Source organism: Drosophila yakuba, chromosome 2L, assembly GCF_016746365.2.
Source record: "Drosophila yakuba strain Tai18E2 chromosome 2L, Prin_Dyak_Tai18E2_2.1, whole genome shotgun sequence".
Classification (NCBI taxonomy): domain Eukaryota; kingdom Metazoa; phylum Arthropoda; class Insecta; order Diptera; family Drosophilidae; genus Drosophila; species Drosophila yakuba.
In genome coordinates, this window is record NC_052527.2 from 2238880 (window position 1) to 2259529 (window position 20650).

General features: G+C 46.1%; 9 protein-coding genes across 13 annotated transcripts; 3 read left to right on the top strand and 6 right to left on the bottom strand.

The window, feature by feature from the left end:
• Nucleotides 1–1576: 1576 nt before the first annotated feature.
• LOC6526518 (sodium-coupled monocarboxylate transporter 1) lies at nucleotides 1577–3970 on the bottom strand. Of its 2 annotated transcripts, XM_002087592.3 has the most exons (9): nucleotides 3837–3970; nucleotides 3630–3782; nucleotides 3423–3582; nucleotides 3302–3367; nucleotides 3198–3249; nucleotides 3071–3138; nucleotides 2598–3011; nucleotides 1837–2528; nucleotides 1577–1776 (listed from the first exon to the last, which is right to left on the bottom strand). In XM_002087592.3, exons 1-9 carry the CDS (start codon nucleotides 3929–3931, stop codon nucleotides 1701–1703), a joined length of 1776 nt encoding a protein of 591 aa, XP_002087628.1. In that variant the 5' UTR covers nucleotides 3932–3970; the 3' UTR covers nucleotides 1577–1700. The 2 variants fall into 2 exon arrangements, with proteins under 2 accessions (XP_002087628.1, XP_039227730.1); XM_039371796.1 differs by having other exon boundaries at nucleotides 1837–3011.
• A 647-nt stretch (nucleotides 3971–4617) lies between these two features.
• Nucleotides 4618–7597, bottom strand: LOC6526519 (2-phosphoxylose phosphatase 1). 2 transcript variants are annotated; one of them, XM_015197825.3, is made up of 5 exons: nucleotides 7290–7597; nucleotides 6778–7096; nucleotides 6572–6712; nucleotides 5933–6518; nucleotides 4618–5874 (listed from the first exon to the last, which is right to left on the bottom strand). In XM_015197825.3, exons 1-5 carry the CDS (start codon nucleotides 7384–7386, stop codon nucleotides 5257–5259), a joined length of 1761 nt encoding a protein of 586 aa, XP_015053311.1. In that variant the 5' UTR covers nucleotides 7387–7597; the 3' UTR covers nucleotides 4618–5256. The 2 variants fall into 2 exon arrangements, with proteins under 2 accessions (XP_015053311.1, XP_002087629.1); XM_002087593.4 differs by having other exon boundaries at nucleotides 4618–5877; nucleotides 7290–7594.
• Nucleotides 7598–7787: 190 nt separating this feature from the next.
• Nucleotides 7788–9088, bottom strand: LOC6526520 (ubiquitin carboxyl-terminal hydrolase). Its single transcript, XM_002087594.3, has 4 exons — nucleotides 8930–9088; nucleotides 8648–8788; nucleotides 8446–8588; nucleotides 7788–8386 (listed from the first exon to the last, which is right to left on the bottom strand). Exons 1-4 carry the CDS (start codon nucleotides 8963–8965, stop codon nucleotides 8023–8025), a joined length of 684 nt encoding a protein of 227 aa, XP_002087630.1. The 5' UTR covers nucleotides 8966–9088; the 3' UTR covers nucleotides 7788–8022.
• Nucleotides 9089–9291: 203 nt separating this feature from the next.
• Nucleotides 9292–10309, top strand: LOC6526521 (cyclin-dependent kinase 2-interacting protein). The gene is made up of 3 exons (XM_002087595.4): nucleotides 9292–9447; nucleotides 9502–9948; nucleotides 10013–10309. The coding sequence occupies exons 1-3, from the start codon at nucleotides 9375–9377 to the stop codon at nucleotides 10141–10143; spliced, it is 651 nt and encodes a 216-aa protein (XP_002087631.1). The 5' UTR covers nucleotides 9292–9374; the 3' UTR covers nucleotides 10144–10309.
• Nucleotides 10157–11231, bottom strand: LOC6526522 (the record flags this gene model as incomplete). The annotated part of the gene is made up of 2 exons (XM_002087596.3): nucleotides 10157–10458; nucleotides 10524–11231. Coding segments are annotated over 2 exons (837 nt in total), but the record flags the coding sequence as incomplete, so codon positions are not given.
• Nucleotides 11232–11518: 287 nt separating this feature from the next.
• Nucleotides 11519–11826, bottom strand: LOC6526523. The gene has a single exon (XM_039371797.2). The coding sequence runs from the start codon at nucleotides 11824–11826 to the stop codon at nucleotides 11593–11595; it is 234 nt and encodes a 77-aa protein (XP_039227731.1). The 3' UTR covers nucleotides 11519–11592.
• Nucleotides 11712–12214, bottom strand: LOC6526524 (protein CEBPZOS). The gene is made up of 2 exons (XM_002087598.4): nucleotides 12031–12214; nucleotides 11712–11977 (listed from the first exon to the last, which is right to left on the bottom strand). Exons 1-2 carry the CDS (start codon nucleotides 12158–12160, stop codon nucleotides 11844–11846), a joined length of 264 nt encoding a protein of 87 aa, XP_002087634.1. The 5' UTR covers nucleotides 12161–12214; the 3' UTR covers nucleotides 11712–11843.
• A 99-nt stretch (nucleotides 12215–12313) lies between these two features.
• LOC6526525 (GATOR complex protein MIOS) lies at nucleotides 12314–15651 on the top strand. Its single transcript, XM_002087599.3, has 7 exons — nucleotides 12314–12554; nucleotides 12607–12780; nucleotides 12839–13090; nucleotides 13185–14112; nucleotides 14167–14722; nucleotides 14788–15269; nucleotides 15339–15651. The coding sequence occupies exons 1-7, from the start codon at nucleotides 12437–12439 to the stop codon at nucleotides 15427–15429; spliced, it is 2601 nt and encodes an 866-aa protein (XP_002087635.1). The 5' UTR covers nucleotides 12314–12436; the 3' UTR covers nucleotides 15430–15651.
• Nucleotides 15652–15772: 121 nt separating this feature from the next.
• LOC6526526 (tudor and KH domain-containing protein homolog) lies at nucleotides 15773–20567 on the top strand. 3 transcript variants are annotated; one of them, XM_015197936.3, is made up of 5 exons: nucleotides 15773–15969; nucleotides 18426–18819; nucleotides 18895–19719; nucleotides 19773–19879; nucleotides 19938–20567. In XM_015197936.3, exons 2-5 carry the CDS (start codon nucleotides 18515–18517, stop codon nucleotides 20435–20437), a joined length of 1737 nt encoding a protein of 578 aa, XP_015053422.1. In that variant the 5' UTR covers nucleotides 15773–15969; nucleotides 18426–18514; the 3' UTR covers nucleotides 20438–20567. The 3 variants fall into 3 exon arrangements, with proteins under 3 accessions (XP_015053422.1, XP_015053423.1, XP_002087636.1); XM_015197937.3 differs by lacking the exon at nucleotides 15773–15969 and adding an exon at nucleotides 17250–17472; XM_002087600.4 differs by lacking the exon at nucleotides 15773–15969 and adding an exon at nucleotides 17807–17943.
• The last annotated feature ends 83 nt before the right edge of the window (nucleotides 20568–20650 follow it).

Sequence of the window (20650 nt, forward strand, 5' to 3'; positions counted from 1 at the left end):
GCACTGCAGTCACTGCCCCAGTTCTCCGTTGGTGTGCATGTGTGTTGTTGCTCTCCTCAATGCGGGCGAGCGAGGCGGCGATAAGTGGAACGAAGGAAAGAGCAAAAGAGCAATGCATTTTTACGACTGCCTTGGCACAGTGGGATCAATTGAAAACAAGAATTTGGTAAATTAATTCAAAAATCATATTAGGAAAAGGACACTTTCTACAAAGTACCTACATTGAATTGAATTCATAAAAAGATTCCAGTGTTTACCAAGCATAGTACACAAGCACACCAGTTTACCCATGTCCGTCCCACTGTGCGAGTGCAAGGCCCCTCTCTCTGCTTCTCTCACTGCGTGTAACTGCAGTTGAGCGTGACAGAGACGACAATAGGGGGGTCAGGCAAAAAAGGCAGGGAAGGCGGCGGAGGGGAGTTGATGCACAGCAAGTGCAAGTGCAGCGGAATCGGTTGCGGATCGAAACTGCCCACCAAGTGAGTGCAGGCTGCGAACTGTGCCCCCACTCGCCAAAACACGAAAACAGCCCAGAAGACGAAGGCGCACTCAGCGGCGTGCAGAAACGCAGAGGAGCATTCGCCGCTGCACGCGTATTGGTGCACGTACATGCAGTTGTGTGCGTTGCACTAACTTGTATCGGAGATTCGTGCAAAAATCTCATCGCACATCGGTGGGCGCACCTGCTCCGCCCCCCTTTTCTCGTATGTCTCTCTCTCTCTCTCGCTCGCTCGCTCGCGCCGACTGTGATTTTTTTTCGCTTGGCAAGTGCATCGCTTGGCTGCGAAATCTGGGCTCCTTTTCCCAATGTAACACAACCATGCACCATGCGAGCGAAGATTGCCCCTAGGGTCCATTACGACACATATGTACGCTGCTGTTTTGTTTACAGGATCTCGTAAGGGGGTTGGCCTTACGAGAGCAGCAATTGTATAGAAGCCGTCGAAGGAGTAAGCCAGGGCCCCCACATTACAACTACAACTCCACCTTCTCCTGCGAGCCACGTAAATTCCCCTTGCAAATGCGCGCTCCTGCTTCACTTTTGTTGCTTTTCCCATCTTCGGCCGAGAGCTGCGTGCACAAAAGTAACAAAATGTACTGAATGCCAACAGGCTCGCAGTTTCGGGGAGAGCGACGATTTTACATTACGCTGTTCTCAGTACGGTACACGCGCTCATTGCGCGACGCCCCCCTCTCTTGCTCCACACTCCGCCTGCTTTGCTGGCTGTGCGACGAGTGTTTGTGTGTGTGTGTGTGTATGCGGCATACTTGCGCTCTGGTTCTCCCCACCCTGAAAGCCCCTCCCGCGCCACCCCCCACCCTCGTGCACACGGAGTACAATGACTCCACAGCACTCCCCTCGCTTGCGCTGCTTTTTTTCGCCTTTGGCGCGGTCTTTGCTCTCGTTTGCTTTATCACTCTTGCTTTTGTTGCCCCTCTGCTGATGCGCTTCTGTGTCTGTGTGTGTGTGTGTGTGCGAGAGGGGGCCCAATAAGTGCAATGCAAGTGCAGTGCTCTCTTCTCAGTGGCAAACAGTTGCATACTGATAAGTTGGGGAAATCCAATGTGAGGATTCTGAATATTCAAACATATTTAATTCTGCTAAAGGTGTTTCTACAGTTATTTTCCAAAATGTTAATTTAATATAACTTATCAAATGCAGGAAAACATTACATTCATAAACAAAATAAAAATCAATTTTAAGTGATAGTGGAAATATCGTTGCCCGCATTTTTATGGGGATTGCGTTGCTTAAAGCATTCTTTTGGCAGGAATCTGAAATAAAGAGATTTATATTATTAAATAATATATCTTAATATTTGTTGTAAGTATCACCTGTGGATCACTGGAGATATCAAATCCGAATGGAGACTCTTGATATCCGTGGGTCTGGTCACCAGAGAGACCAAGGAGCCCACAATGACGACGGTAAGCACTCCGATGGGGTTTATCCACTGGAATGAGAGTCGGTACAGCGGGAAAACCTGCTCCTCGTCCACGGCAACAACTTCGGGAGCAGTCACATTGCCGGTGCAACCTTCGAGCGACATAGGAAGCTTATGGGTAAGCAGTTGTCCGGATGCCGCGGCGATCTGCGTGCCGAAAGTAATCCAAGCGGTCAGGAAAAAGGACGCGATTCCGCCCACCAAGGTGCCCACTGTGTTCGCCCAAGGAATCAGCATACCCAGCGTGAATATTCCGAAAGTGGAACTAGTTGCTATGGACACCAGGGACATGCAGATGCTCAGGATGCCGTTCACTTTCTCCAGCAGAATGACCGAACCAAATATCACAACACCCATGATTACGATGGTGGACTTAACGATAATCGTGGATGTTCTTTCGCCCGGCTGCATCTTGAAACAGCCGCGGACTATGTCCTGTAGGATGACCAAGGATGTGGAGTTGAAGGCCACGGAAAGCGAACTCAGGCCAGCTCCAAAAAGGCCGGCTATGAAAAGTCCGGGCATTCCATAGATGTGACCCACACTCTGGACCACAAAGAGCGGCACCAGCTGATCGTTATTCTGCGCAGATCGAAAATAATGTAAATGTATTATGGCTCTACGAATTGATATGCAGTTCAAGTCACCCACCATGATGTGTCCTGCGCTCAGGGGATCACAGTCCTTGTACATGTGAAAGATGAGCAGTCCCAAGAAGCTGAGAACGGTGTAAAAGATGACCGCTCCCACGACAAAGTAGGCAATGGAAGTCCTGACCATCCGCAAGTTGGGCAACGACATATACCGATGCACCATGGTCTGGTGCACTGCCGCAATGGAGGTCCAGTAGAAGCTGCCACCAATCACCACGCTCCACACCGTATTACGCACAAATGGCGAGGGATCGATGTTGCCAATTATGAGTCGTCCTCCGGCCTCCAGACTTTCGAAGAATTCACCCATGTCGGTGATGTTGCAGGTGGCTAGGATGGCCACAACCAGGACGGAAACAAACATGATCGCCACCTGCCAGATATCCGTATGCACCACCGCCTTAAGGCCGCCCTGCAAATGAATCAAGGGAAAATGTTAAAAACTACTCTGAATTTAAGGGAATATCTTACCAATAGGGTGTATATAACGCACACCACAATGGTCACCACCTCTATTATGTGAATATCTAGGCCGGAAGCTGTGGGCAACCAAAAAGTTCAAGTGGCATCTTGCGAAAGTCGATCGAATAGTTCTTACCCTGGTTCAAAGCGAGGGCCGGCACATAGACCACAAAAGGCGTATAGAGTAGCTAAAATTTCATATTAATTCTACTGTACGATTTCCAGATGAGTGCCACTTACCACTTCGATGACAAACATTATGGATACTATGTTCCGTATGACCGGGTGAAAGCGCATTCCCAAGTACTAGACGTAAGTTCGTTAATAATAATATATAGATACTATAGGCTAGCATATCTACCTCATAAGATGATCGCACTTGGAGAGCGGAAAACACGGGCAAGTAGATGTAGGATACAACGAGTCCTTGGATGGCAATCGCTACGACAATCAGGAAGTATTGCGTGCCATAGTTGTAGATCTCTGAGGGAGTACCCAGTATAGCAACGCCCGAAATAAAACTAAACAGAAGGAATGATATCTGCAGTGTAGCCGATGGGTATCTCACCTGGCTATCAGGCTCATTGCGACTGGGAACACCTTCAGATTGCCCGAACCCATCAGATACTCGTTCATCTTCTTCGATCCGAAATTCGGCATGGTTATTTCCGGGGATTCCGAAGCCGACGACGTCTCGGGCTCCACCGTCTTCTTGGTCTTCCTATGTTGCATATTAAGAGATACAATTTGTTTTGCCAATTTGGATACTACTCACTTTATCCAACCGAAGTACAGTCCTATGGCAATGGATAGTATGGTGCCGCCCATGAAGACCGTGTAGTCAACGGTGCCGAATCTGAAGGTGTCCATGCTGTCTGGTCTCTTCTGGGAAAATGCCAGCTAAGTTAGGTGAAGTGCCCAATGGAGCTGAGATTGCCGAAAATTGCGTTATCTTAGATATGTTATCTGGGATGGGAAACACTATAGAAGGACTATGGTGTGGTCATAAACACACTTTCGCAGTCGCCGAAGCGTGCGAAGCATGTTAATGAGCCAAATAAAATGTTCCCAGCTTTTACCGCTTCTAGACGCCAATTAAATCAGTAAATCACTGGCAAATATTTGGCCAACAAATTCAATTATGGCACAGACAATGGGTTTGTAAAAAGTGATTTAAACAAACGCGTTCTTACTTACCGCTGCCATGGAGCGCCTAATTTGAAGTGATAATGTCACAGCAATAGAAGGTTTAAGTTTACCACTTAGCTGTAGTTCCATAAATAAAATCATTGGTATATCGCCATAAATTTAAAAAACGTCCAAATTGTGGCCGTGAAAAATCCACAGTCACATAAAACGAACTTAAAAGAAAATGTATCGTAAATATTTGCAGGTTCGTGGAAATGTGTACAAACCAAAATTAATGACGTATGTATACATATGTTTCCCAGCTTTTTAATAGAACAAAACCATAGCATCATAAAAAACATATTATATGAAAGAGATTGAAGAAAATATAAATTTCCAAACACTACAACTGAGAGCGACGATAATAATAAAATTCGAGAACATTTATTTCAATTCAAAACTTTAGGACTATCCACATTTAAATTTATCTCTTAAAAATATTACTTTGGGCTTGATATGTTTGCGTTTCAGTTTATAGTGTTGTTTCGAGATTCATATTATAATTGTATGTATATAAGTTCTTAAATAAGTGCCAGCCAATTTGTGGACATTTTTAAATTTATTGTTTGCTAATTCTTTATATGTTTATGAAAATTTGTTTTTCTTACGGTATATAATCAAGAATTAAACATTTTCCAAGACTTTATTTTGTTTGATATGTTTCCTAAAATAGTTTATTAATGCTAAAAATCGTGGAAGGGTATTTTCTAGGATTTTTTTTTATAATAAACCTCAAAAAGCTGATATGTTTGCGATTTCAAGTTTCATTTCTTTCACTTCCCTCAAACGCGAGATTTTTTTTAAAGTGGTTCTTATAATCTAACAAGTGCTCCATTGATATGTATCGTTTTCGATTTGTGGATCAACAAGTTGAATGCATTAACTAAATTCCAACTAAGATAACATCGCTAAAAAAGCGGTCGTTTCCAGTTTGGGATAAGCCTGGACATCTTAACTACTTATCACAGTTTGAAAATGGGATCTCCTACTTATCACCTGGCGGGCTGCTAAAACTCTCCAGTTTTTGGGGGATTAACAGCCCCACAAGCTTCTTTAAAATTGGTGGCGTTCAGCGGACTGAAGTAATCCTCGTGCAGGAAGCGAATGATGTTCTCAATGGGACAGAGATCGGCTTTGTTGCCTCTGGAATCCCTGGTGACCCGCAGGCTTTTGCCGCCCTCGCAAAAGTCGATCTGTTGGGTGACATCCCTACCATTGTACACCACCCGGAAGTAGTAGTCCGTGTGCGCTTCGCTCCGGTAAACTTCAAATGCTAGTCTGGAGGCATAGGCTATGGTTTGGCCCTGGCTGGTGATGATTCCGAGGGCAGCTGTCAGATACTGCATGGTGCAGTCGTGTCCAGAGTACAGGACAAACTTCGTCCTGTCGCCCGAGATCATCTTTAGCATGTAGCTCACTATGTGACGGATCATTCCGTAGGATCGCAGCAATCCGGATAGCTTGTAGTACGAGTGGCCAGCGGAGCGTTGCGACAGTTCGTCCGCGAAGGACATCAGGGTGTCCACGTGGCTGGCTTCGACACAGCCCTCTTGAGCTTCATCCGCCTGCACGGAGGGATTCCCATTTTCCACCTCGGGGGAGTCGGGTTCCACCTGCGTTTGTGCCTCCTGGATACAAGAGAACTTGAAAATATCTACATTGTAGGAGCTTTTGGATATTTACCTGCAACAAATTGGCAGCTGTTTCATCCTGATCAATGTTAATCACATCCACCAGCTCCTGATTGGAGTTCTTTCTGGGGGGCTTTGGAGTGGAAACCGGTTTCTTCCTGCGACATGGCAATGCGGCGTCGTGGCATAGAACCGTCAAAAGGGCATCCACCACCTCGAAGGGATTACTAATGCCGTTCGGCGTGTGCTGCAGTATGGTGCCTCCGATCCACTGCATCACATCCAGGACATCGCCACGTTTCAGCAACTGCTTATCCCCCATGGCCTCCAAACGTTTCCGCAGCAGCGCCGACTGAGGACAGCTGCACTCCCCGAAGCAGAACGCCATGCTGTGCGATTCCCGGACATTCAAGGCCAGCCACTTGTCCGCCGGCAGCAGGGTGAACAACATGGCCAAGGCGGACTGGAAGGTGCGACGATAGCGAGTGGTAAAGACCACCACCTCATCCGAATTCAGAAGCGTGTGTGGCGTCGTTTCCACTGATGCACGATTCGGATTCGGTTTGAGCAGCAGCCCCAGTGGATGAGCATACACCTGATGCATGATGTCGCCTACGTGGAGCAGCTGCGAAATTCCCCTGGCGAATGAAAAGTGAGGCGTAAGATTAATAGTGGAATTGCATTTACTTACTTGTAGGTGAGCTGCCCCAGTGGACAGCCACGTTCCGAGGCCGGCAGCAGGGGAAACCCATGGAACGGCCCCACCTTGTTCCAGTACATGTGATTCGATCCCGAAGCGGAGCTACTCGAGTTGTACAAAAAGCTGCGATACCTGAAAATGACACCAGGAAAAACACGTGAGCAATGATTACTCCATTCCGCTAATAAAGTACCCACCTGTTGACCAGGCTATCGGAGCCACCACTCACGCCACAGTTGATGCCAGCACTGCGGACATGGGATATGGGTCCTCGATCCCCGTGTCTGATGACCAGGAGCACTCCCTGAAGCTTCCAACCCTCCAAGATGCCGCCATCATCCAAACGCTGCAGCTGAGCCAACGGAGCACAGCGTTCTCTGTACTTGGCGAACCGCTGGGCAGTGGAAGATGCCGAGCTATCGCCGCCCAAGGAACTGACGGTGCCGGACGAACTGGGTCCAAAAACTGAGCCACCACCTGCGGTCGACTCAACATTGCCCATGTAGCGATACATTCCTGGAAGGGATTATCAAAGGCTGAGATTAGCTATTTGCTTAGGAAGATAAGAAATTCTTTGTTGTGTGAGTCGAGACAATCATTAACTAATTGGGTCAAATTTAAGAACCGCTTTATAGGTTTATATAAACCTTTATTGGGTACAGATATATTTTTAGCCATAATGGCTATGAATGTATTTTTTTTCACTTACCCGCTATTAGAAGGAATATCCAGACGCTGAGCAGCACATAGCAGTAGAAGGCTCTGTGTTGGGTGGCCACTCGCATCAGTTCCTTGAGCAGCCTCATCCTGGCCAGAAAGTCCGGCTCTTAACTGCTGCCCACTAGCTCCGCTTCTGCTCCTCGGCATCAACTCGATGGGCGGCACTCTTGGAGGGTTTCAGTCGATAAGATAGCTCTGATATATTCCTATCCAGCGCTTGAAATTTCAGGCAATAGCTCCGCTTCACGGGGAATGAGTTTTGAGTGCTTAGTGCTGAAAAAAAAACCAGGTTTACACGTTTACGTGGAGCACGAGCAGGGCATGCGCACTGGAGGCCACATCGTTATCAGCTGTTGGCACAGAGGTGGTGGACAAAGGGGCAGTTTGAAATGCGTAACAGCCAAGCTTATTTTCAAAGTTCTAAGCGCGAATGTATATTACGTATTAATAATTTCGTTGCACGCCCATAAATAAAAGCCCTGTGGTGTTCAGTATAAGCTTAGCATCAAGCTAGAGTGCACTCTTTAATAACAATCATGGAGTTCCCAATACATTTGCGGCTTTGGCTCAATGCGAAATAAATATGCGTAAACTATTAGCCGGCTGAAAGGCGGGGCTTCGTTCGCCTTTGCAGCCTGACTTAAAATGTGGTGGATATATAAATGTATGCTCTGGCAGATCTTGGATCTTGGTGGTTCTGAGTTTAGGGGATTAGTTCCAGCCTAATTTTGTGCGGCAGTCAGGGCCAAAACGGTGAAGCGCACTTCGTTGGGATCGCGAGCCATGAACTCCTTGCATACCTTGGCTGCATCCTTTACAAAAGTCTCCTCCGAAGTCTGTCCGTGCTTGATCGGGAAGGACTTGCGCCCATCCAGCTCATACAGAGTACCCTCCTTGTTCACCAGAGCGATGAAGTGGTGAATCACCGTCTCGTGATCGGCGGCATTGGTCTGGCCCTCTTGAGCCAAGGCCTGATGATCGGCGGTGAACTCCTTGTCGCTCTCAAGGGCCTTTCCGCGTTCCTCCGGGGACAAGGAAGCTGTCTTCTCCAGGAAGTTCTTCAGTACTCCGCTGTCGATGTCAACTCTGGAGAAAGTAAAAGGAAGTTAAGCTGAGTTTTTATAAAAATTGGTTAAGGGACCCACTCTTTGTTGTTGGCCACGCTGTGGATCAAGGCGACGGTGCCACAGGCATTGTGGGTGAACTGGCGCATATAGAAGAGATCGTTGGGATGCTGCTCCTGCACCTCCTTGACCCGTTCGTGCTCCTCGGCGCGGTGCTTCTCATACTGAAAATGGAACCTAGTTATCCAGGGTAATCAGATAAGAAAGTTAAAGTTAAACCCACAGTTTCGCTGCACGGGAAGAGCAAAATAAACGCCTTTACGGGACGCGGTATCCACTCCAAGGTGTCCTCTTCCAGACCGATGACGTCAGTTACCGACCAGGCTGGCGACACGCCCAATTTATGTATGTACTTGGTCAAAACCTGGAAAAGTGGGAATGGGAAAATTTAATGGCGTCTTTTCACTTTATTACCCAAAAGGAAGCCGACATTTTGGCACAAAGAAGCCATGAATTTGCTAAAACTGGAAGTGCTAAAAAAATCCTTAACTGGTGAAGTCGTTACCTCGGGATTAGATTCTAGTGGTGTCCAGGTCAACATTTTTCCGAATTTGGTTTTAGTTGTGTTCTGATTGAAAATTCAAAGGAAAATGAAGGATTTCTACAGACAATTACCGGCACTTTTGTCGAGCTTTACTTTTTTCTAAATGTGGTGTGTGAACATTGATTTCAAAATATATCGATGATAAGCTTTTTAATTTTGTGTGCTAATGCAATTGTTTTCAGCAGAGCAGAGTGCAGAGCGCACTTAAAACACCAAATAAGTAAGACATAAATTTAAAATATTAAACTTTACAGTAGTTGCTCTTCAATAAGTACCAATTCTAAAAATAGTCCCTTATCGATATTAGGGACAATGAGTGTTGATAAACGCTCAAACTAAACTGACATATGTGCTACCAGAAGAAGTAGTGCATACACTGGCTGAAGTAAACAACATTGTTTACAAAATGACCAAAGCAAATAAAACGCCGCAAAAAAGCAGTGAGCCAAATATAAATGCTTCCCTGACACCAGTTCGATGTGAGTTATCTCCAATAACAAAAAAAGCTTATTATTTATGGTAATCGTACGCAGATTTGGACAGCCAGCGGCTGCGGTCGCCCACAAGTCACGACGCGAATTTGGCCACCTGCAAAACGAGGTTGGAAACCATAGTTAAACAACTCCAGGATAACTACGCCAAATGGCAGCTGGCCCAACAGCGGGGCACCTCCATTTGCTATACTATCGAGGCCAAGAAGACCAAGTGCCTGGAGAAAAGCCAGGATGAAGGCAGCTCCACTTACCCGGATGATTTACTCTTGCCCTGCAACAAGTTGGCCATCATAGCCTCTATTTTCGGGGATATCGCAAATAATACAAAGGAGATTTTAAGACAATTGAGGGCTATATGTAAACTACCAGGATCTGCAGCGGAGACGATATTCTACAGGTCCTGGACGTTGCCACAATTCGTGGTTTTCGCAAAGGAGCTATCCGAAAGATATGAAGAGGAGGCCCTGGTCAAAAAAGAAGTTGCCGGTAGGAATAATATCTTAAATATCTTTTACTGTCTTGAATCTAATCATGTGTCCCATCTTTATAGAAAACATTGCCCACTCGACCGAAAGAAGCCAGCTAATTGCGTACACAACCTTATGGGAATTTCCCGAGCACGTGGATTCCTATGTGCATCTGGGATTTCTTCTCCTTGCCGAAGAAGTCAGTTTAAGATAGTAAATTAAACAACTTTTTAAATTGTTAATGCAACACTTTGTTTCTATCAAATGTTTATGTTGGGCAGTAAAACTTCATTACAGTTTGAGATTATGCGAAAGCTTAGCCAAGAAATACAACTCTATAAACTTAAATCCTATTAGAAAATGGGAATGAAACTATTAAATGCTTTGTTGTGCGTTTGTTCTAAGTCTGAACGGAGATCCGCTCCAATCGGGGAGCGCTGCGGAACTTGGTCCACCACCAGAACCAGGCGCACGAAAATCCCACAGCCAGAGTGGTGAAGTACAAAATGGTGGGCAGACTCCACTTCTTCTGTAATGCAAATTGTTATAAAATGAAAGTAAATAAATAAAACCATTATTACGTGCAGTACTTACCTTCTTGTGGCTCTCGTTGGGCTGAGTTTTCTTCTGGCTCCTTGCGTTCTTGGCATTAGCTTCGATTTTCCTGAGATCCTCGGCAATCTCCTCGGTTATCTGCTTTACGCTCTTCAAAGTTTCCTGGGCAAAGCAGCTGGCATATCGTTTGTCGCCCACCACGACGTCCTCGGGAGTGGAGACCTGCAGCTTGTAGTTGGTGACTGCCAAGGAGGCACGCAGGGACATAAGGTGGTTGCTAGCATTGCCCAGGATCTGATTGTTATAGTTTTTAGCCTCTGGATGGTTGCAAATGTATTCGTAACTGGGATTCTGGTTGGGCATCTTGTTGAACATATCTAAGAGCTGTTGTCGTTGCTTTTCCGACTTGAACCCGAAGAGTTGCAAATCCTCGTCGGTGAGAGAGGCCAAATCCCGGTAGCTAATGTTCTCGGCAATGAGTTTGTCCACACAGGTGCTGGCGTAGTCCGTTTCCACGCTGGTGGAGGACAGCAGGCCGTTGAGGATCTCCCTCTCGCGACGAGTGTCCTTGTGAGCCTTTTGGCGAACCCACGGACGCCGCTCGTTGCCGAGGAAAGCTTCATCCAAATCCTGCTGCTGGGTATGGGAGTGGAAGTCCTTTGTGGCCTCGAACTGAATGGCCGGCGGCATCTTGGCCATTGACACTAAGGGCACATCCCCCGCGGACATAGTGTGCGTCTTGTTGCCTTAAAATCTGTCAATAATGGCAATTAAATTAACATTTAAATGCAATTGCGCTAAGATTAGATTCGCTTTGTCAAGAATCGGACGTTTTCGAACACTGCATGTACGGGTGGTCAAGATTCTTAGCAGATCATGTTAAAAGTAACATAAGTGTTAGGAGCTCTGTAAACGTTTAAAGTCAGTGGAATATTAACCATTTAGTAATTTTAGCCGCTTTTCGCATTTTGCATCCTTTTATGACACAAATTTTCCTCAACAGAATGACCGTACCTTACCAATTAATGCTCAAATTAAATGCTTAACATTTATATTTAAAAATTATAACAAATTGATAAATTGCTGACCATAAAGCTTCCTAATTATCCTATTTGTCTGCCGATGACCTGTAGATTGGAGCACTGGTGGTGGACGCCTCCTGCAGCTTCTTCATAAACAGTGCCTTACGCTGCTCATCTTCAGTCAGTTTGTTTCTTGAAACGGAGGCTTTGATGCGCTCTATTTTCTCGACGTTCGGCTCGGTTAGCAGCATCAAGCCGTAGCCCATTCCACCGAAGCCAATCAGCCACAAAACGGACTTAAAATAGGGATTACTAAGCATTTTGGAAGCGGTCTCTTCTAGTCGCTTTTCTTTAAAGCACTCCAATAACTCGCATCCGACTGTCGCACCGTGCTGTCTCCCACGATTTCACCGATTTTATAGTAATAGTCCAGAACGAAGGGATAGTTCTCGTGAATGTGCTGGCGAAACTCTAAAAGCGGAGAATTATTAACAATCAAAATAATTATATAAATATCCTCGCACCTCGATTCGTGTTCATGCGATAATAAACGCCGTAGCTGGCTGCAAAGCAAACTGCCTCGAGGACAAACAGTGTTTTGGCACTTCCTTTAATGAATTTCCAAATCGCAGGTTTTGGTGTTTTGGGCAGCATTTTAAGTGGGAGTTGTAAATATTAAACACGTTTGCTTTCTAAAAAAAAGAAAAACAAAACCACCTACCAGCTTATCGATAAAATGAATTATCGAACTGGGCCAGTGTTGGCTAGCATACGGCAACAGCTGTTCGACCGGCTAGTGTGTGTGCGCTTCTTCTTCTTGCTACGTAGTGCAGTGTTTATCTCACGTTTTTGTTTTTGCAAACTGATAACGCGACGCAATTTAGTCTGTAGTGAAAATTGGTTTTTCATATCGATGGAAAATCGTCCACGATGAGCGGCAATACACACGGACTGAGCTGGTTTCCACACTTTCCCGACAAATTCGTATCCTGGGGCCAGGAAATCCATTTGTACGAGGTGCGTCGCAAAGATGACCACAGCCAGAAAAGTGAGGTTTTCCCTAGTGGATTATTCGACTTTACTTAACCGCCTCTTTGCAGGTCGCCTGCCTTATATATCCGTGAACTACCTCGCCAACGAGTCGCGCTATCAATATGCCCGCTGCGTGGCCGCCTCCTATCACAGTGACCAGCCCATAATTGCAGTGGGTCTGGCGGATGGCAAAGTCGGGATTTGCAACTTCCGGGACACCTACGACAGCAGCTGGGAGTACAGTGGGTGGTCGACAACGCCGATTCTTAGCTGCATTTAATGGTTGTTCTCATCTTGCAGCTCCGCGCCAGCAGCGCATGTGCACCTGCCTCGCCTGGAACGAGCTGGATGCCAATATCCTGGCCATTGGACACGATCGCCATCGGAATGACACCTGCATCACCATTTGGGACATCGAGCGTGGTGTTCCCAAGGAGACGGCCAACTTCTTCGGCGTCGGCGAGTCGGCCAACTCCATATGCTGGGATCGAAATCATCGCACGGTCATTGCGGGGATGAGCCAGAAGATGATCAAGCTGTTCGATCTGAGGCGTGAGTACACATCAACTACATACGTAATGAATGCATCAGCTTTGCATTACTTTATTGCTCTATTGCTGATAATAACTTGAAATCCCTTTCGCAGAGAGCAACGCCACCTGCCAAAGCATTCAAACAAAGACAGTGCAAGGGCTTTCAGTGTCGCCCAATGGCAACTATCTCTGCAGCTATGTGGACTCGGTGATCACTCTGTGGGATCCGCGAAATATCAAGAGCCCTCTCAGGCAGATTCAGTCCTCGAAGAACCATTTGCAGATCGCTTGGTGTCCAACCAGGACAAGCCTGCTGTCCTCCCTGCAACGGGATTCCTCCTACATCACTCTCTACGACATCCGGAGTGTGGACGCGGACAATTCCGGCGAGATCTACCATGTAAAACGGCAGATAAGCCCCTTTCCGGCCAAGTATCAGTACAGTGGAAAGTTTGCGTTTGTTAATTGCCTGTCGTGGCATTCGAGAGATTTCGAGCGGGCTCTGCTCTTGGCAGATGCGTTGAATATCCTGGATTTTCGCCTGCCAGCCACCTTGCACACGGCGCACAGCAATCGCCGGAAGTTGCCACTTCTTATGCAGCGTCCGCTCTACACACCCGCCTCACCGACTTCCACTGCGGCCACGCCCACTCAGCAGCAGCCCACAAGCAGCTGCAGCACAAATAGCGGGAGTTCCCTGGACTTCAGCAGTCCAGGGTCGCCCTTCAATGTGGACCTGCTGGAACCGGAACTCTTTGAACTGGATCTGGTGGACGAGACGCGTCAGCGCGCTCTAGAGGATTATGGCATTAGGCCCGATAACAAGCGATTTGGAGAGCTACATTTGACACCGTATCTGCGCAATGTGTGGTCCACTTTAAACAATGTCTACAGCGAGGATCGACTGACGGGCTTGAAGGCCACTTTGGGCATCAATTTGGGACACACCTCGGAGGCCTTGATGGCCAGCTCCCGCATCGAATCTCAGGTGCTCCAGTGGCCAGAGGGCATCAACAACTCCAACAAGCTCATATGCTACAGGTAAGTTCAGGTAATTGTGGTCTTGAGTGTGTGATAACCCCAATCTTTATGCAGGAGTGAGCAGCGAGACCTGGCCCTTCAACTTTGCGGCTGGGCCTTTGAGCAGGAGCTGGATCGCTTTATAGACCAGTTGTATGCGAACAAGGAGTACAGCAGGGCAGCCATGATCTGCGTATTCCACTTGAAAATTTTCCATGCCTGCAACATTCTTTCATCGGCGGCGGACAACATGAGGGATCCCAGCATGTACAGGATCACCGTCATCGCCTTGTCCAGTTTCAATGCAGATCGGTGTAGTTCCACGTGGCGGAATCAGCGATCCAGCGCCAACATGCAAATACACGATCCACACTTAAGGGCTGTCTTCTCCTTTCTAACGATGGAGAAGGACAATTTCGATGCAGTGCTGAAAGAGGAAGGCGTTTCGCTCTCAGACCGCATGGCCTTCGCCTGCAAATATTTGTCGGAGACCAAACTGGCTGATTATGTGACGCAGCAAATCCAGGCGTCCATAGATGGTGGCGATCTCAATGGCTTGTTGCTCACTGGAGAGTCGCTGGACGGAATCAACATACTGCAGTCCTACATGGACACCAGCTTCGATGTGCAGGTGAGCTTGGGCTAACAAAAAATGCCGAGTAACATGGATTTACATTGACGATTGACCTTTTTTAGACGGTAGCCCTGGTGGCCATCAACTACTTCCGGCAAGAGCACTTTGTGGACAAGCGCATCCAGTACTGGATCGCCAGCTACTTGGATCACCTCAATAGCTGGGGTTTGTGGGAGAAGCGGGCCGAGCTGGACATCAAGATCGAGAGCATTCGCCCATCCTCTCGCAAGTCACGCACTGTATTCCTGTCGTGCAACTTTTGCGGCAAGTCTGTGTCCAATGCCTTGCTGGACGAGCCACGCCCACGCAGCACCACCACTAGCACCAATCGGCTCTCCTCCTGCCCCAGCTGCCGAAAGCCCCTGCCGCGCTGCTCGCTCTGCCTGATGCACATGGGCACGATGGTGAACATGAGCAATGGGGAGACGCCGAGCACCACGCCTGACGTACCCGGCTGGCAGACCAAGCCCTTCTCAAAGTGGTTCTCCTGGTGCCAGACCTGTCGCCACGGCGGACACACCGAGCACATCATGCAGTGGTTCAAGTGAGTTCCAAGTTTCTTGACTTGCAATCTTTTCTTGAATTGTGACTAATTTACACATTTCGTTGTCAGGCAAAATTCAGAGTGCCCCGTATCGTCGTGCAACTGTCGCTGCTTCGACATGGACGGCACCAAGCCGAACACGTTGAGAGACATTTCCTAGCTGTCCGGAGCACCAATCCACAGCCCTTACTCGCCCAGGCCATATGCATATGCATTAAGTTGTTGATTTGTTCCAAACGCGCGCGCCTTAAAAAAACTCAGAAGTGTTCATTGTACTTAGACAGGGGATGTGCCCGTAGCATTAGTGTTTATGACCTACCAGCTTTTAGCTGCTCAATTGCATTTTATACTTACATTCAAATAAAGGACTATAGATATTTCACCGCTTTTCGTTTGAAAGTTTATAAGCGTTATAGTTTTGCGTTTTGCAACACTTAGCAGTATTATTTATAAGCATTCTGGTTAGAATTCATAACGGTCACACCGTCTTGCACGTTTTTGTGCGGCATTATTATTTTTTGTTGCTTTCTGACGTAAATCTGTAGTTGTCAAAGTCCCGAAAATCGTGCTTCCACTCGTAAGGCTTATGTGAATGGTTTAATAATAATATGTGATAGGACTAGAACAAACAAATCAAGATATAGTGCGTGAAAGAAACCAAAAGACAGTGCAAATAACACAAGATACATATATAAAGTCGGTAAGTTGTGGGTGGGGGTACAAATTTCATTTAGCATGTGAGTGCTTCGGAATTTGCTGGCACTTCAGATTAAATATTTGGATACGATAGCTATGAACATAAAGATTATTCGGTTACCTGACCTTTTCAACTCTTTCAGTGTCTACACCTGCGGCTTTTGTCTAATCGCAGTGCCCAAAAACGGGTTTTCCATTAAGAACTCCCAAGTTTAAAGCCTGCAGCGCATACAAATCCAAAATGCAAATATGTATACTCAAGCCGCAGCTAAAAGTTTATTTATATTATGATGCGAAGATCAAAGAAGGTCTCTGCAAATAGCTTACGGCGGATTATTAAATACCTTTAGTGACGTAGTGTTTTCTGGTTGAACTGGCTTTATTTAGAAATCGAGACAATAAATTCGTGTGCGAAAAAGTTTTGAAACTTTGCCAACAAAATTCGACGCATCTCAGGCGTTTTCACCGCGTGACCCCTTTGAAAATCGAAAACGCAGCGTTTTCTAAATGGTTTTCAGCGAGGAAATAGAGCGTCAAAAAAGCCATTAAACTATAAGGTAAACATTTCAGAATATTTAGACTTGGAGCTGGCTTTAGTGGTTGATGCTTCAGCTTCTGGTTGCCATTCAAAAATCGGTTATAAATCAAGTGAGGAACCCAAACACAACTTAAACGAAACGAACGGTTCATTATGTCACTTCACTAAATTTAGCACTACTACGCTCTTCTGCGCTCTCCGCGCTCTCTTACACCGAGAAAAATATAACTAGACTAAGCCATAATTATACGAAAGGTACAGATTTCCAAAAGCCACAGAATAAAATGATAGTATATAAATGTATTCAAATTCAGAAAATGGCATAATTTAATTTTTTTAATTACATGTAATATTAATTAAATACAGAAACGAATTGGATATTTTCGGATTGAGCTAAGCATTAACATTCAAAGATATGTTGCGAGTGTCGCTGCTAGAGCCACAGCTTTTCTCTCGGTGTGGGACCCTCTATTCATTTATTTTGCATCAGACATATGGCCGCTGGTTAATTTACGCGTTGTTTGCTTTGCATTATTTGTCTTTGTGCCAGTACCGCTGTTAATTACCAATTCCTACAACTCACAATTCGCTATTTGCAAATCAACCGGCAAAGTAAACAACAGAGAGAGAGAGAGCGGAAGAGAGCATTGATTGCAATCGCAAAACAGCTGATGAGGCATTCTCGCAAGCGCCGGCTGTCTGATTGGAAAAGTTCTGCTCAGTTATGCCTGAGATGTAGAGGCGAATTTAAGTTTCGTCCGCGATAATTTACACTTTTGTTATTTTTTAGACCCATAATATAGTTTACGACTTTTCGAACGAAAAACGAGACATGAAAATGCGAAAACCAAACAGCGAGTGGCTCACAAATAAAACGCTTCATTGAGCTTAAGCGCTTTTTTACTATCTAAAAAGAAACAACTTAATAAGAAAACTTTAAACAAACATAGACAGAAATTCACGATCAAGGTCAGTGGATAAAAAGTATTCCATTGTGTGTTTCTTGCTTGTTTACAAATGGCCAAAAATAATTGGTACTCGTTTTATCAGTTGGAGATAAAGGCGGTTTTGATCGTAGGAAGTGCAGTCATGCTTGGAGCCCAAAGGTTAAACCGGTATGATAACGCCGATGAGCGCATAAACCCGTTTAACTTGTCCAAGAACCAGTGCAAAGCACGGAAATATCGTGATTAATTGAGGCTCAACAAGTGGAATAATAGATACACATATGCAAATGTAATGTGCGAAGAAAATCGGTATATTTATTACCTTTTCTTGAAATTTATTTTTGCGCTATTTTGTGTTAAAGCAAATCTAGAATTTCCCTTCAAAGCAACAAAGTATTTGTTCGTTTTGTCTGGAAGTTGTTCGATTCATCAATCGGCACCAAATTTCGCAGTTTTAATGGCGAAAATCCGCCTGACAATGCATTAAATCGCTGTAAGTGGCTGAATTATGTGGCCTTAGTGTATTAAAATAACGTCACTTGTCTATTTATTCCGTGCACTGTTTACCTAAACAATTTCAATTATGAAGTCATTCGCGAATTGTGTGCCAAATTACGTTTGTTTGCGGCTAGAATCGGTTGTTTTTGGCCATTTGTCAAAACTGATATCCAGTTGTTGATGGGATTACATAAGAAAAGGGGGAGTGTACATCGATACTGCGTACCCATAGACCTTTATTGATTCCATAAGACGACATTAATGCTTGTGCCAGTCGACTTGGGACATCAGATGGTCTTGAACTTGTTCTATTTTTGTGCTTCCCAGCACACGCAACAGTATTAACATATGAACGAGGCCTTGGAAAGAGTTCTAAATGCTTTTTATTTATTTTTAATTTGCTTCCGTGGGATTTGGTAGCTTGTACTGTTGATATGTTGTAACCAAAGTTTAACCATTTGAATTATTTTGTTCTAGTTTTCAAAAATAAAGAGAGGCAGACTTGAAAAGGCTGCCCCAATCACGCAGTTCTACCCCCCACCTCCCCCCACAACAACTTCGCCAGCATGTTGCGCAACACGCCTTTCGGTGCCACGCCCACCTACAAACTACTCCTGGGCTTTGGACTCTGCTCCCTTGGGGGCGCCATGCTATATGCCTACTTCAAGACTCGCAACGACGAGGAGGAAGCGGACGCAAGTGACCAACGGCAGGCACCTGGGATTAGAGGACAGACGGAGACACAGAAGCCCCAGAAGGAAGTGTGCCTCAAAATCGTGGTGGACAACCAGCATGTGCCCCTGATAATGGGACGCGGTGGATCCAATATCAAGCTGATTGAAGAAAAGACCCAGGCCAAGATAAGATTACGGTAATTGGATTTGAAAATTATCGACCCAGGAATTGAACCTGACTAACATGAATCGTCTACTTCTCCTTCCTCTAGGGACAAAGACAGTGGTCACAAATTCTGCGACATCAACGGCGTTCCCGATGCGGTTAAGGCAGCTCGAGCCATGCTGATCAAGGAGATTGAACGTGCGCCCGTGGTGAAAGTAGAGCTGCAAGTGCCGCAGAGACTGGCCAGCAAACTAAATGGACGCGGTGGCGAGCTCCTCCAGGAGATCCGGAGCAGTTCGCTGGCCAAACTGAATATCGATTTGAATGGGCGGAATGGAAAGGCCAAGATTACGATTATCGGCAATCAAAAGCAAGTGAACATAGCGCGAAAAATGCTTGATGATCAGATAGAAGAGGATGAGGAACTCGTGCGATCCATGGAGGAGGTGGAACAGCGTCGAGAGCCCCGCCGATCTCCCACCAACAGCATTGCGTCCTCCAGCATGTACTCCTCCCAGACATCACTTAGCTCTCACACTCAGCCCAGGGATAAGCTAATGGCCTCCAAGGGCGAGGGCAAGCCAATGGAGGTTTACGTGTCCGCCGTGGCCTCGCCTACTAAATTTTGGGTGCAGCTTATCGGACCGCAGTCCAAGAAGCTCGATAGCATGGTCCAGGAGATGACCACCTATTATAGTAGTGCTGAAAACAGAGCCAAGCACGTGCTCACTGCTCCGTATGTGGGTCAGATTGTGGCAGCCGTCTTCAAGTTCGACGAGAAGTGGTATCGCGCCGAAATCGTGGACATTATGCCCAATCAGTACAATCCGAAGGAGCAGGTGATTGATCTCTACTTTGTGGACTATGGCGATAGCGAGTATATTTCGCCAGCTGATATTTGCGAGCTGCGCACTGATTTCCTCACGCTCAGGTAAGAAGTTCCACTGATTGAATGAACATTACTTTATATTTAAACTTTTTTAGGTTTCAAGCTGTTGAATGCTTTTTGGCCAATGTAAAGTCTACCATCCAGACGGAGCCAATTACCTGGCCAAAGTCCTCAATCGCAAAATTCGAAGAGCTGACAGAGGGTATGATTTCCGCAACTGCTGCTAGTTATTTGTATAATTAAACAACCACTATTTTTAGTGGCACACTGGAGAAAGCTGATTGCTCGAGTGGTGACCTACAAGGAGCGTCCACAGGCAACCACCGCTGTAAGCTCCGCCGCCAAGGAGGGAACCCCACTGCCCGGAGTGGAACTCTTCGATCCAGCCGATAACTCTGAACTGAATATTGGCGATCTGATGATCACCCAGGGCTTTGCCCTACCATTGGACGATTCGTATCCAGTGCGGTCGCGCTCCTCGACGCCCTCAAGTAACAGTGACTCCACCATTGAGGAGTTGTGCGTCAGCAATCCAGTGACTCCGCTCACGCCCCACTCACCCATGTCGATGTCTATTGATGCAGAGAGCATTACGCAGGCGGAGGACGAACATCTCGCTCAGCAGCTGCAGCATTTGCAGCACAAACTAAACGGAAACGACATTAAAACCATCAATCCGGTTAAATTGACGGCTACAGACCTCGAAAACGGGAATAACAACAATGCCACCAAAACCACAAATGGTGGTAGCGCGCATTAGGAATTCACATTGTTACTAGTTATCCTCGCCTAATTGTTTATAAGATGAAGGCTGGATGAGCAGCTCACTACTTGACGTGTACATAAAAGTATAGCTCTTAAGGAACTTATTATATAGGTACGAAAGAAAACTGTTTAATTTATCGCCGTGACTGATCGACATATCCTAGATCCTAAAAGCTGACGATGGAACGGCACAGATCCTTAATTGTTT